At 36.7% G+C, this 15,429-nt stretch overlaps 1 protein-coding gene across 2 annotated transcripts in view; it reads right to left on the bottom strand.

Moving 5' to 3' along the window:
* ELP4 (elongator acetyltransferase complex subunit 4) overlaps positions 1 to 15,429 on the bottom strand; it is a 116,863-nt gene that overhangs the window by 79,553 nt on the left and 21,881 nt on the right. For both annotated transcript variants that reach the window (XM_015863490.3, XM_085549937.1), the window contains 4 exons: positions 14,644 to 14,772; positions 10,463 to 10,602; positions 3,943 to 4,027; positions 828 to 1,016 (listed from right to left, as the gene is read on the bottom strand). In XM_015863490.3, the coding sequence (XP_015718976.2) occupies positions 828 to 1,016; positions 3,943 to 4,027; positions 10,463 to 10,602; positions 14,644 to 14,772 (543 nt within the window). The remainder of the gene's footprint in view (positions 1 to 827; positions 1,017 to 3,942; positions 4,028 to 10,462; positions 10,603 to 14,643; positions 14,773 to 15,429) is intronic.

Genomic DNA, 15,429 nt, shown 5'->3' on the forward strand with positions numbered 1-15,429 from the left:
CACAAAGGAAGTCCCAATGTGTAAAAAGAAGGAAGTTAGTTTTACACCCACAAATTCCAGTTATTGCAATAAATTTTACTATTAACCTTTTTAAAGGCATATTGTTATCTAACAAGAAAAATATCTAAGTAAGGAGATGGAATTGTGCAGGACAAAAAGTGGTTCAGGTATCCAGCTAAATAACATCAGCAGGTACTCAAACACCTTTTCAAAATGCAATATGTGTGTGAGAATGATGTACTTATGTAAGATTTTAATTCAATAATGAAAATCTCCCTTCTTTGATGAAACTATATATAATATGAGGTTTTATCTCATCTTATTTTATTACAATCAATAATGAATAATACCTGATTTGTTCCTCTTCCCAACAAACCAGAATATTAAAGAGTAAATCTGTATCTTTCAATTCCTGGTTTTAAAAACAAGGTCATACATCATCGTGATGGGAATGACAGATGAAGGCATTGGGTTAAAACGTCTTGTACTGAAACTCTAAACTGTGTTCTGAAGGGGGTGTAAAAGTGTGATATCCCCCAGAAAAGTAGAAAAAAGATTCCTAGCAGAACCTTCTCTGCTCTGGTACTGCTCAGAATTTCTGAAACTGTGACTATGACTGATAAAAGGAATAACTATTTAGGACTGTTTGCAGCATGACTGTCCCACAGGAATATAGAAAAGATACAGTTGTTGTTTAACTTTGCCCTTTGAATCAAAAGACTTTTCTCAGTTTTTAAAGCTGTATTTATTTTATTTACCATAAAAACTCAATTTTTCCTAGCTGATGCAGCATCAACTAGGATATTTAGCAAAGGTAGCCTTCTTACCTCGATAAGGTGAGAGGGTATCGTGATGACGCAAGCTGACAAAGATTTTCGGAGGAGGCCACGTAGAACGTACAGAAATTTTGTAAGACTATGAATATCTTCAGGAGTATTTGTGCTACAAATGTCGTCATCCCACAACAGGGAGCCAAGACTCTGAATTCCTATCCGTAAAATATTCTTCTGTTTTTTCTATTAAAAAAAGAACACAACACTTGTTATCTTTTTTAACATTAAGAGAAAAATACCGCATTGTATATAATCCTAGTTTAGATAAGTAAAGACTTACAGTTATTTTTCATTATTATTACATGCTTTAATAAACTGTAGGTGTTCATCTCCCCATCCTGAACTGCATCAGAAATGACCAGTAACTATCAAGCACTAAACACTGTACAGCTGTTTTGGGAGTCCAGAGGACAGGTTCTGGTGGGAGAAGAGGCTGCTCTAAAAACCTACATAGAGATTTGAAAAATCATATTAAAAAAAATAATAAATAAAACCCGATGCTCTGATATCTGTATTACAGGTGATTCACATCCTGAATTTCCACATAGTTCTCAACAAACATGTTTAAGTCAGTGTGAACAGACAAACCACTGTTTTGGTAAACTTCAGCCAAACCCTTATTGTTCGTACCACAAACAAGAGTTACAAGACCCAAAGGATCATGCAAGACAGACAGGACATGATGTCAATGAATAGCAGATGGTGTATGGTAACTGTTGACTCCTGTTCTGAACCACTGATTGAGGACCTCAGGAAAGGAGCAGGTCAGTCTGGGAGTGCTTGTGTGACCAGAAGGGTTGGAGCTTGGCTGCACTTCTTTTAGGCCACACTTAAGGGCTGAGGAAGGTTCTTTTCTGGAGATCTTTCATTGGTAAAGCTCTCTCTTGAGCAAAAACTATCTGAATGTTTTACCAGTCAGGTCAAACATTTCCTTTGAATGCAGACCCAACAAGCAACATATTTCTAGGTCTTCAGACTCCAGAGATTTTGGGAAGTTTATGTTGCACAATATGAAAAGCACTAAAAATTTGAGGTGTTGCCTTCTGTCACTCACATGCAGTGATTAATGGATCTACTTAAAGTCAGTAGAAAATCTCTTTCAGTTCTTTCAGTACTTCAAGACTCAGTTAAAGAAGGGATTGTGGAGTAACAGATGAATTTTGCATAGATTTGGAACATAAAATGTTCTAAGATGTGTTCTGGGCCAAAACAATGTCCAACTCTGGACATATTTGGAGAGGTGTCCATCATATACAAATGCACAAAATGTGTGTGTTTGGAGGAACATAATACATGTGGAAAAGAGGAAACTTTTTAAAAAAAATAATCAAACAGTAATAGGCTCATATGGGAAACTGTTATTCACAGCCTGAACCTCTGATAAACTATCTAAGGCAAGTGTTGGGTCAGTTGTGGAAGCACAGGTGAAGGTAATTCAGCTGTGCTCCTGGAAGGGGTGGAACTTGACTCCACCTCTCCTAGATCCCATTTAAGGGCTGACCACCACCTCATGCTCTCTTTCTGGAGACTGCTTCTTTGTGGAGTTCTGCTGGCAAGCCTCAGTGTTTTCCATCTGGACTGAAGGCCTCAGAGTTGGTGAGTTTTTCTTATAGATAATCTCTGGCTATCTATTTACCACCATTCTTGTACTATTCCAACTGTGTGTTACTTTTCTTGGATTATTATGTACAAGGCTGCATGCAATAATTCATGCACACTGACTTCTTTGACACCAAGTTGAGTATATAAGCAGTAATAGCCATCTAGATGGGTAAACAGGTTTGAGAAAATTATTTTTCAAACTTTAAAGCTTCACCTTAGAATCTTACACATTTGCATACACTTTTAAATTTGTCTGACCTAAAGGCTGGGTTTTAATTTGCTCTTTGGTCTTTATTGGCTCTAATAAGACATTCTGAAACAATGAACAAGAAGTACAGAATACCACTATCCACAGTATTTAATTTTTCCTTATCTGTAGAAAGAAAATAACTCAAATATAGTTTCTGACAGAACTTTATTTTGTTTAAAACTTAAAAAGAAAATGTATGTTAATTCAGGAATGTGCAAAGATGCTGTTTTCCTGTCAGGCCTGGCTAGGGAGGCAGCTAGGAAGCACCAGCCCTGCCCCTTTATGAGGAGGTTCCTTGCTGCTTTTTGCAGTCCATGAGCTCTCCAGTTGCAGTGAAGCCGTCAGCCACAGGGTCTGGTAGGAGAGGGGACTTGCTGGGACTGAGCACAAATAGCCAATGGTCCAGATTTAAATGCAAACTTTCTATGTGGATAATGCTTCTAAAATACTCTTAGACAGGAATACATCCATTCCAATGTTGTTTTCCACACAAATAATCCTGTATTGCATTGACATTATCCAGCATCTGTGCCAATCAACTTGTATTCCAGAAATACTCATATTGCATAAGGAATATAGCTATCAGTAAAGCCTCAATATCACTTATTTCATTTACATCACCTTGAAAGGAGTGGCATGTTATTTGATATGCCTAAAAACAGGGGAGAGGTGTTGTTCAAACTACAAATAAGGTATTTAATTCTATCTTGTTGAACACGGAATACTTCTGATTACCCGCAGCATGAGTTACAAAAACTAAAGTCATCTTTGCAAGTCTGTGATGATTTATGAGGAGCGATCTTCACAGGTTTAGTAAGATGTTTTGATACTTAAACTGAAGTAAAATTACACACCATTTAACTCACTAAAAAAATTCACTCCACTTAGCACAGCACTGAAAGAATTTGCAAGTTTAAATGTTCAGTCTCAAGAAACTTGAGCACATTATTGCTAATACAATGGTTTGAAAAAAGATCTCTGTAAGTGAAAAGTACATTTTATTTAATTTCACTGTATTTACCAAGCCATTCATTAGCACAGAGCGTGCTTTTTAATAATCCTGGCCTATGGTTCTTTTTCAAATGTTCTGCATGTCTGCTGAAAACAGGTAGAAGCTCCAAATGCACATTAAATTATGAACCACAATCTCCAGTTACTTTTATTGTTTACTTCCACAGTGTTTAGAAACAGCTTCTTCCTTGAAAATTCAGAAAATCTCAGTTCAAGGTAACAGCAGAGTACAGACGTGTTCAGTACCTGGGGATGAGAGCCGTCAAATCCCTCCTGGTAAATGACACTCTGAATGGACTGAAGCAGCCTTGCATAACCACAGTTCATATTACTGTTGGAAAGAAGAAATAGTTTAGTAACACATACTCTCTAATAGCTGTATTAAAAATAGATAGAAACAGATGCAGCTTTCAGTGTATTAGTGCCTCATAGAGGGGAATAAAACAGCCCTTTTTGAATAAAGTAGCCATTAAAAGCAGTTGTGATTGGTTCATGTTAAGTAGTTCAGCATCCAGATGTTTTGTGAAAGGCAAATCTCTTAGAGATTAAGATAACTTAATTATATTAGGCTCACTTCCGTGTGTAAGTTTAGTGATTTAATACAGCAACTTAAAGCTGCAGCCATTACAGCATAGTATTAATGTTCTATAGCAGACAAATAGCTACCCAATTGTTATTCTGAGTTTGTCTAGTCAATTCCCTGGAGAACAGGGCTGACTTTCTATAATTTAAAGCTTTCATACCTACAAGCACTACAAGAATCAAAACCAACAAGAAATGAAAGAGAGGAAGTTTCCACTTACTTTAAAACATTCATTTAGCATAATTTGTTTTTATTTTTAGTAATCTTTCTGATACCATAACAGAGCATAAAATACATTCTGTTCTATTATAGATCTATTCTGTATCCATCCACTCAGGTGTTAGCACTCCTTTATTTGTAAGGCAGCAGAATGGTGAGGTATAATTTCTGTTTATGTGTTATTTGGAAAATAACTGCTAAGATTAAAAATCAAAGAAACAAACAACCACCCCACCTAATGAAAAAAGAAAATATTAAATAAGCAAACAGTTGCCTAAATTCAGGCAGCTAAAGTCAGATGAAAGTTTAACAACCTTCTCAAAGCCTTGGGACCTCCAGTTCCTGCACCTCCAATGTGTTTTTTCTGATGCTCATTCTAGCCATGCTCTCCAGTCTGCAGGCAGAGGACAAAGGCAAAGGACAGAAAGTCCTAATCTTCACTTAAAAAAATACATCAAGCCAGCTGTTCTCTTTCAAAAGAGACATACAAGTTCTTAAATCCCATAGAGCATACTGGCTTTTGTGCCTGGACTTGATGTAGGCTCCTCAGTGAAGCTGGGAGTTTAAGCCCTCTAACTTTTCTAGCTACAGTACTTTGTTACAGTCTCGCTAATTGCCATCAAGACTTATGGATTCCAGTCTTCTTGGAAAATATGGTTATTTTGAGAAATTTGCCTCTAAATAATCTTAGTTGCAGCCATCACTTTATATGTTCAGTCAGATAACAATAGTGAAACTTCCCATTGCTTTAGTGAAGGTAAACTTGCTTGAATATTATTCATGTTTATTTTACGTATTTTACTAAGGAGCACCTAAGTAAACATGAGAAAGCTTGCTTCCATAGTTTTGCACAGGAAAGAATTTTTGAGTATTTGGAGTTGCTTTTACCATAGGCTTCTGTAATGCTTTCAGGAGAACAGTGTCAACTCGAACCCTAACCACAAGATGATTTCTCAGTGCCTTCTATGAAATTAAAGTAACTTTATATTCATAATAATTCTAAGTTTTAAAATATTCAATATAAAAAACCATTCAGATGATGCTTCATATGTAAATAGCAACAGAGAGCTTTGACATGAAAATCAATTTATTTGCTTTTAGTTTCAGTCCTTTAAGTTAATACTTAGTATGAAACTCGCAGCTGCAAACAACTGGCAATACACATCTCCACATGACTTTTAATGTGTAACATCTGCCTTGCTATATACAAAAGAAAACATCTCAAACAGATGAGTAAATTGTCACTTTGGAAGTGGATTACTTTCCTATCGCTTAGCTGCAAAAAGGACAGGTGTCACATGTAATACCCGCTGTGTTAGGTGTTTAATTTTACAGAGTAGATGGCCAGGAAAAAGGCTATAGCATCTACATCATCATCTACATCAGACAAAACGTTTTCTCTCTCCAAGTGTTCACATATAAACAAGGATTGTGTTGTTCTTATAGTGCAATAATTTTTTCCTTCTTCTGCCAGAGCTGGAGCAAATCTGCAAAGCCTCAGAATAACTAGAAGCATTTGTGTATCTTTATATATTCCTCTATCCTTTTGGGAGTGATAGAAAAGTACTGCTCACCAATAATAGGATGGGGCTTCCAACTACCTTGTAGCCACAGCCAGGGATGTGCCTAACACCTGTTTTGCTTTGGGTAGTGTTAGAATACTTGTTGTGCTATCCACAGAGTAAATCAGTGCATTCTGCAATTGCAATACCTGCCAATTTTTGTTTTTAAAAACGAACATAAGAATAAAATGTTTAATGCATTACCAAAACCAGGTAATTCTACAAGTAACCAACAAACACAAAACAACTTACAAGACATAACAAACAACAAGACATAAAAGATACCTTTATCTACGCACAGAAAATTTGCAGCAAAGAAAGGTTTAAAGAAAATATTGTGATGCTTATAGGTTTTTGTTTCTCCTGAATGTGAAAATAGTGGCTCTTCTACTTCTGGCTAAAATATTAATGGCTTCCTTGCTTTTGAACTATGCTAAGTAAATAAGGACATGAAAAATATTATGGAAACACTATTTATAAAAACAGGTTGCATTACCCTTCTGGCTATGTTTGCCATATATATGAGGAAGGAAATAAGTTATTTTCTCTTCTGTAATTTCTAGCCTTTTTTTGGCTTTGTTACTAAACACCATTTAATTCTGATAATGAGTTTAAACAATTTTCTCTTTACTTTTTTTTTGTTGTCTATCAATTTAGTAATGGATAAAGCAGGAGCTGGCAAGAAGGTATCCTGGTTACAAAAGAGCCTCTGACTTTGCTGTTGATAGTTTCTAAGCATTTAACAAAGGTTAGGCTATCAAGGGTATGACAAATAGCCTTATTATGTATATGGAGACCCCATTAGGCAAGACAGTTAAACCAGTTTTATCTAAATTTATCTGTAAAACTAGACCCTAGATAAATTATTTTTGTTTTTTCAAATGCAATTACATTCTTAAGGTAAAACTTAGGAGTATTAATGAAAAGCTACAGCTTAACTGTTTTAGTTCAGACTTCATTTTTGGTTGTTACAACTTAATGGGAACAGAAGTAAAGCAGAAGGTAGGAAGCAAGTCTCTTCAGTGATGCACTAACTTATCAGAGATGGTACTTTTGCCTTCCTGTTAAGTGTCAGCTTTAGCAATGCAACAGAAAGGACACCTGAATATCCTAGCAACAGCAACTGTAAACAGCTGCAAATCAGGTGCACAGCCTCATTAACCCCGTCCCATGACTAAGGCCAATATGGAACTGTTCTGCCCTAAGAACTATTGAGCTAAGGAAGAGGAGGATAGTGCTTTCTCCTGGCATCAAACATCTATTCTCAATTACTACTTTCTTTATGAAAAAAGGACTTCTCAATCTGTTTTCCGTTAATGTTTATCACAGAGCAATGCAGTTCCAACCACCTGGAGTTAATTCTCCGAAAGGAGATCCAGTAAATTAAGTTAGCCATTGCATGATGTACCAGAACTAGAAAAAGGAGGGCAAATAGTACTCCTCATCTCCCTCCAGTAAGCAAATGCAGGCACGTGCAATTGCAAAGGGTGTATGCACTGCAGAGCAGTCTAAAATTTTCTTAATTGATGCTAGAGAATTAGAAGCACCAAAATGATGTGGCCCTTTTCTGCTAGGTCACTACTGAACGTAGAGCTTATGACCTTTGTGAAAGTATGTGTTGGGTTAGGTACACTCCCCACGACGGCTGCGTAGTTTCAGGTGCCCCTGCAATAGCAATAGTTAGAATGTTGTAGCAATTTACTGCAACCTGAAATTAATCGTGTTGTGCTCTGCTACTGTACAATCATTTAGTGGTACTCTCATCCAAATATGTTACAGCGTTTTTTGCAGTACCATACATATAATTAATAGTTATGCTGCCAGGTATTTCTTTGGCTATGAAGATAAGGCCCTTTAAGGTCAGAGGAACTTTTTTTCTAACAAATTACTTCCTTTGTGTAAAGATGTGCTAACTAGCCAGGTCTATGTTCCTAGTTCACTGCAAGAGGCAGTAAAAGAAGCTTGATCTAGCTCTCAATGGGACAAATTACTGACTTCTAAATAGAAGGGTTAACAATAGCACTGAAATCTTTCTTTTAAAGCATTGTCTAGTTAATCAAGAGAACAGAAGTTTTTACCCTTCTGTGATACACTGAAGCTAGCTTTAGAAGCCAGTGCAAACCACTTGCTATTCTGGAGAAGCATAAATGTTTTGGAAGCAGAGAAATAATTGGTTAGATTCATACTTAGTTTTGTTTTTAATACGTTTTGACTAATGTGAATTAAAGAGTCACAGAAGACAGGGATGAAGGGGACCTCAAGAGGTCAGATAGTCTGTCTTCTTGCCCTAAGGCAAGATGAACTATGTCTAAACTATCTCTGACAGATATTTACCTAACTTATTCCTAGAAATTTTCAGTGATGGAGATTCTACAGCACTCTCAGCCTGTGTCTGCAAGGTAATATCTCCAAGTGCTAATCATCAGAAAAATACTTCTTTCTGTCCAGCATATACTACCACTGCTACAATTTACTGTAGGTCATTATCGCTCATTCTACTTACTGTAGATGAGTTATAGCCCTTGCTATGTTTTTAACTTGCTTTAAAACTCTTAGATTTGCCTAAAGAACTTCCACTCTTTCACCACAAGCCATATATCCTCACTCTACATCTAAACTCAGTTTCACATTTGCCCTTGAGCCGATGTTTCCTTGAAGGATGCTAACAAAAGCAGTACAGTTGTATGGCAGAGTAGTACAGGAGTACTTTGCACGTTTTTCCTCATGAAATTTCAGTTTATCACCTACGTGTTTTCTAAATTAAACTTTTTGGTATTTTTCTAGATCATACTTCATACCATCATATCTTCATATCTTTTTCTGGAGACCTGCTACCATATTTTAACACTTCATTTTAACGCTGACCTACTGTAGCTTTTTCAATACAAGGAATCCAAAGCCAGTAGAGTCTGTAGTCAAGGAAGAGAGTAATCAAAGTTTGAAGACAAATGGTCCCATGTAAATGATGAAAGACACATAAACAGATCTACACAGTTCCTACAGAGTTCTCTCTAATATTTCTCTATTCCCATTATGTTCTTTATTCTTTGCTATCCTATGCCACACTGCAGTGTAGTCTAATAACAATGCAATATGACCAATATAAGTAATAAAATATCAATGATTAAATAATGATTATAAACAATGATTAAGAAACAATTACTAAATGAGTTTTTATTAGGATGGCACACAAGGAAAATATCAGACTTAAGCATGGTTTATAAAATCAAATGCATAAAAGGTAAAGTCCATTTTTTTATACTATACACACAAATTAATATATTTTCCTGAAAGTTTATCAGCTACTTTTTCTTACATAATACATAGCGAGAATGCATGTTATCAAACTGAAATCAGTGATATCTGAATGCATAACACAGAAATTTGGGGTTTTGGCTTTTGCTTTTCTACAACTCTAAAGGCACACTTCTACAAATACATCTATAAACACCTATTTTATAAATCTCACTTTTTATATTAGGGTCTACTATAATGAAAATCTCATGCAATGAAGCTTGCTGTGCTACTGCTTCTGGGATCTAGAGAATGCAGGTATTTTATAAATGAAGTGACCGGGCTAAACAAAGAAATTGCTAGTCCGTATCTTACATCTGACTTGACTTGAAATGTCTCTAAGAAAAATACAATGGATGTATTTGTGTTTGCCACAGGGCTATACAAGTAGTTGCTGCTGTCACTTATTTTCTTTTGGTCTGCCTTAATTAATTACTGATAGACATAAAGTACAGTAAGTTATTTGTTCAGATGAGAGTTTATGATTTTCTCTAGAATTAAGGGTGTTGTGTAAGACACATAATTAGTGAGAGTAATTCTTTTCACAGATATTTTTTCTTTATTTATATTTTCCTTAGGTAAAGCTGTAGGATGTAAGAAATAGAAGTCACATAGTAAACTAATGTGATATAGCATCCTAAGCTATGTAGGTCAAGGATGGCCTGTCGTCTTAGCCCTAAAAACTGTGAATGGTTATCTTCATATTCCTGATAGCCACCTGACACAGATTCATGAAAGCTGATGGGGCATGGTGCTCAGGGAGTAGTTCATAGACAGACAGTAATAGTTTTCCTCAGTCCCCACAGTCAACTGTCAGTAGGGCTGAACTGAGTATTCAGCTGAGTCCCAGGCTGTCCTAGTAATGTCTGCCTTAATTGCCTATGCCAACTTGCTTCCTCCCACTGAGGAGTCACTATACCGAGCTGCCTCTGTGCCACAGTAGCTTTGCTGACATTCATGGTGCGCAGCACTGACATGGGAACAGCAGCAGAAATACCTGTGAGCAATATACAGCTACAAGATTTTTCACGGCAAGTGTAGATGAAAAAATATTCCTTACAACAAATGTGCGCTCAGAATGTGAATGCACAACAGAAGTACAACTTACCACATCCTTAGTTTAGGCTCTAAAGTCAATTCGTCAGGAAGGAAAAAACTGTGTGACTTTACGGATTGAAGCAGTTCTGGAGACATTTTTTTAGAGATGTCGTAATAATGTCCAAGCTTTAGAGATGTTGTTGGGCTAGTCTGTGGAAACAGCAACAGTGATTACAATAATCTGTTAGATGATTATCTGTCATAAGAAAAGTCACAAAATAGACACTTCTCCTAGAGACATGTTACATCATTTAGTTTCAGCTCCAAATATTACATGAAGTATTTGATTTTCGTGAAAGTCAGTCTTGTTAATAAATTAAGCACTATAATAGAAAAGACTATTGTCATGCCAGATATGGCCATGTATTTATAGCTAGCTTTCTGAATGCAAGCATGCATGCAATTCCACAGTTTTATTTTATACTTCATTTAGCCACATATAGAAGAGCTTTTCTGAAACGAATGCCTTCTATTTTATGATGTTGATCCATGACATCAGAGGCAGATGGTGGTATGGCAGTAGAGGGGCTCTGACAAAATGGCTTTTGCGTGGAAGCGTGGATGAAGCAGAAGTGTGTCACTGTATGCCAACAAGTGGAAAAGATTTTGCCCCTTGACATTCACTGATCCTTGCTGAACCAAAGAGTGGATGTGAGCACAGTGAGGAGGTGGGTGGTGTGTTTCAGAAGTGGCAACAGTGGGCCACACCCACAAGTGTAGTGAGTGTGGTATGCAGACTCTTGTTCCATACTGGTGAATATGGCTAATGGTGGTGACGATGTTGAAAAATAATGTTTTGTAGCTCAGAATTTAATCTATAAAGTAGTGTCATAGTGTGCTTTGTATTGATTGTAGTTTTCATGGAAATAAATGGGAAGCACTATTTTTGGAGTGACCCATGGTTATTAAGCTGTTACAATTAGTATAATTTGGTTTAGAGTAAATATTTTGCAATTATTTAATTACTGGATGTTAGGCCTGGTCAGTTACTTGAGAATATAACTAGTGAGAATATTGTAGTATCTTTCCTACAAAAACAGTAGAATATACAAACTAAACCCCAACTTTTCATTATTTTAACACAGATTATTAATTTAGCATTGAAAAAGAAACAAAACTGCTGATACGTAGTTACAAAAGTTATATCACTTTAACTAAAAGAACAGGTTCTCTAAGCCAGTATTCATTTATTTATCAGCAACTGAATTTTAAAGAAGGAGGTATAACAGAACATAGAGATCCATCAAACTGAACTCAACATTTTTTTTATGTAAAAGTACCTTTATTTAAAATGAGGATTCTGAAAACAATTTAAACAGGGGCTGTTCTTTGGCCTATAATCTATTCTTTATCCGGATTACAGATCAGAGTGTTTTTACTGCAATCTCTGCCAGAGCTCATCTTTTTATTGTGTACTTCCAAGCCCCCTTAATGTTTTAGAAAGGCCTTGACTAACTGAACTTTGATCTGATGTCTTCATTGAGAAAAGCTCCAGGTTGCCCATTTCAGATGCAAATCCTTACTGAGGCCCAATAGAGTTTAGTAAAGACAGCAAAAAAGAAGAAACAAGAAGTTTCCAGGATCCTCTTTGAGAATCCTGAGGCACATTGGTGTCCTTAATCCACCCTGCTGCATGGATTAAGGTAGGTGATAACCTCTCTTGATTCAAAAGAATAAGCACAGTGCCTACAAACTGGGTGGAGACTAGGATTTGGCTATAATAAAACACCATGCAATAAAAGCTTGGGCTATGCCAGAAGCCTATGAATAGGCCTCAATGTACTGCATTCCCAGGCTTAGTGGGGAAGCTTGCAAAAAGCCTACCTGAATCAAGTAAGCATGAATAATCTGCCTTAGCAGAATGACCATGGAGAGCGTGAAGCAGAAACTTTCCATTCCTCTTAAGTTGGATGTGATAAATTTATTAGTGGATTGTAGGCTCAGGCCTGTTCTCTCCTGGACTCCTGTTTTGCGCAAGGAGAAATACACTAAATTGTCAGTGAGCAGAGTGTGTTTTTATGCTACCGTCTGCTGTTAATGTTTCTAATTGCAATACTAATGTGCTAGAAATCTCAGATTTAGGATGAATCAAGGCAGAAAATTGATTTCATGCTGTGACAGTTTATATATTGCCCCAAGAACATAAGCAGTTCATTCAGAAAAAAGAAAAAACACAGTCTTGCGTTGCAAAACAGGCTATCCGTACACTCAAAAGTTTAAATTAACCTCTGGAAGAGAAGAAAGCTAACAAAGTGGCAAAGTCTCATCAAGCAAAACAAGACCTGTTACTCTGACATATTTAACAGACATCTATCTGTTTCTGATGTCCAAAGTTTATGGACACATCTAAAAAGCAGCTGTGACTGTTATGAAGAGGTAGGTCTAAGGCAATTATCATGCATAAATATCACAAAGGCCAGTCATCTAGCTAGTTGGTAAGAGGTCCAGCAAAAGGGAAGTTAATACCTAAACTATTAATAATTATCTCTTAATTACCTACAATTAAAAACTAAATTAGGCATCGAGAATACCACGAAGGCAACTTCTACTCAGCATTCTTACTACATGTAAAGGCAGATCCTGCATGGAAAAGTCTTCTGCTAACATGTACAGCATTCTGGTTAAAAGTATAACTATTTTCTCTTTCATGCTTAAAAACTGTTGATAGTAGCTTTTAAAAATGTACTAATTTCTTAGTTCAAGCCATTTGAAAAATAGGCCTTCCAATTTTATTATTATTGTTTTTCTGCCAAAACAAAATTGAAAAAATGAGCTACAACTGAAGCTGTTAATTAAATGATATCACTGAGTACAGTAAAGCATCCAGGGTGCTACAAGACAACATCAAAAATCCTCCTCTGTGGAGCATTTCTACCAGTCTACTTGAATATGTTGAAGTATTTTGAACACAGGATTAAGAAGTAGACTTCTTTAAAAAAAGAAATCTCTGCATTAAAATATTGTACATCAACTATTCACAATGATCATATTCCAATCTAAAAAAGCTTCAACAATAACAAAGGAAACATCTTGCCAAAGACTGATCACTTCATTCTGTTTTGCATAAGCAAATTTTAATAACAGAGGGCAAATGCATTAGGTATTGTATTAGAAAATACACCAGTACTGGATTGAGTAACAAAGGGGTGAGTGCATGCCCAGCCAAGTTATTTGTTTTTCTGTTTTGGTAGAACATCAGAAGGCTATTTGTTAACCACACGCAATTCTTTCCGTATCGATGTACTGGGAGCTCTGTTAGATTTTAAATCAGACGGTTTATTTTGGGGATGGTTCAAAGTGGCACAGCGAGCTCCACAATAATAAAATTGATGAGATTATATGATTACCCTGGAGGCTGTTTGATTTGGCATGTCACCATATATAAGTCTTTTCTGACACAACTATATAGCCATGTCTGTGCAATTTCACAGAAAACCAAACATGCCAAGCCTTATAAGATCATTTTGTCACATTCCAATTATGTTTTTTAAGAATATGACTGAACTTACCAGGCAGTTATGACTAAAACTAGAATTTATAAAACATGTAGGCTGAAAGGTATAGGCAAAACAAGTTTTCTGTTCTGGATAGTCAGAAATGCTGTAATTTTATTAAGGGTTGATTGTGCCATTAAATTAAATAAGAAAGTCTCCAGCCACAGGAAATACATCATTCACAAAACACTAACAGCTGTAAACTCTGAATGACTGACCACTGTGCTTGTTTCTTGTATTCCCTTTGCACAGTGATTAGTTTCTAGTGACAGTGAAGTTGATATAGTTTCAAGTGCTTACTTTAGTTGTTATGCACATGGCTAAGCAAGTCAACAGCTTGCTTCAACACAATACTTTCATTAAAGAGCTCTAGTAAGCACTGTCGATCAAACCTTCACCAGCCATTTGCGTATTGCTACATCTAGAAATTTGTAAGTGACCTAATCCTTCCAACTTCTTTAACAATACTCATTGAAAAACCCCAATGCAATTCATTTGTCTTCTACATTTTTACTGTCTGTATTAAATTTTACATTTCCTGTAAACTCTCAAATTCCTTTCCTCTCTGTATTTCTAGTAATCAAGATATTTATTGTTCTAGGATGTTTTACTTTCAGGAGATAAGCATGTAGCACTGCCCTGTGTTAGAAAGCACTTGCTCTGCAAGAGGAGCAGTTATGAAATACCAAAGTCTTACCACCACTTTTGGTGCATTTTGGTAGCGCCAGGCTATTTGCATAGAGTCCTGATAGTCTTCAGATTTGGCAGCTGTTGCTTCTATTCGTTCAGTTTTGAAGTTATCATCAAGCAAAGGGGCTGGAAGTTCCTACAGGTGAAAAATGAAAGAAAGTCAACTACCTGGTTTTAGAGTAATGGTTTTAAACTGAGACAGGGGAGGTTTACATTAGATTATTAGGAAGAAGTTTTTCACTCAGAGGGTGGTGATGTACTGGCACAGGTTGCTCGAGGAGGTTGTGGGTGCCCCATCCCTGGAGGCATTCAAGACCAGGCTGGATGTAGCTCTAGGCAGCCTGGTCTGGTGGTTGGCAACCCTGCACATAGCAGGGGGGTTGAAACTGGATGATTGTTGTGGTCTTTTTCAGCACAGACCATTCTATGATAGCTGCCACTAAACATGGCAGTTCAGAATTTTATCCAAAGAACGTATGTTGGTCATAAAGTGGTTCTTTTTATGTAGTAGGCAGTTCCAAAATCCATAAAAAAAAAACCTGTTTAAAATAATTGTTCTGAAAGCCCAGATCACATTGAGTGTGAATCACGGAATCACAGAATTGTAGGGGTTGGAAGGGACCTCTAGAGATCATCGAGTCCAACCCCCCTGCCAAAGCAGGCTCCCTTCACCATGTCACACAGGAAGGCGTCCAGGCGGGTCTTAAATATCTCCAGAGAAGGAGACTCCACCACCTCCCTGGGCAGCCTGTTCCAGTGCTCCATTACCCTCACTGTAAAGAAGTTCTTCCGC

The sequence above is a fragment of the Coturnix japonica genome, chromosome 5, assembly GCF_054131305.1.
Source record: "Coturnix japonica strain WE chromosome 5, WE-NBRP24, whole genome shotgun sequence".
In the NCBI taxonomy this organism is placed as follows: Eukaryota; Metazoa; Chordata; class Aves; order Galliformes; family Phasianidae; genus Coturnix; species Coturnix japonica.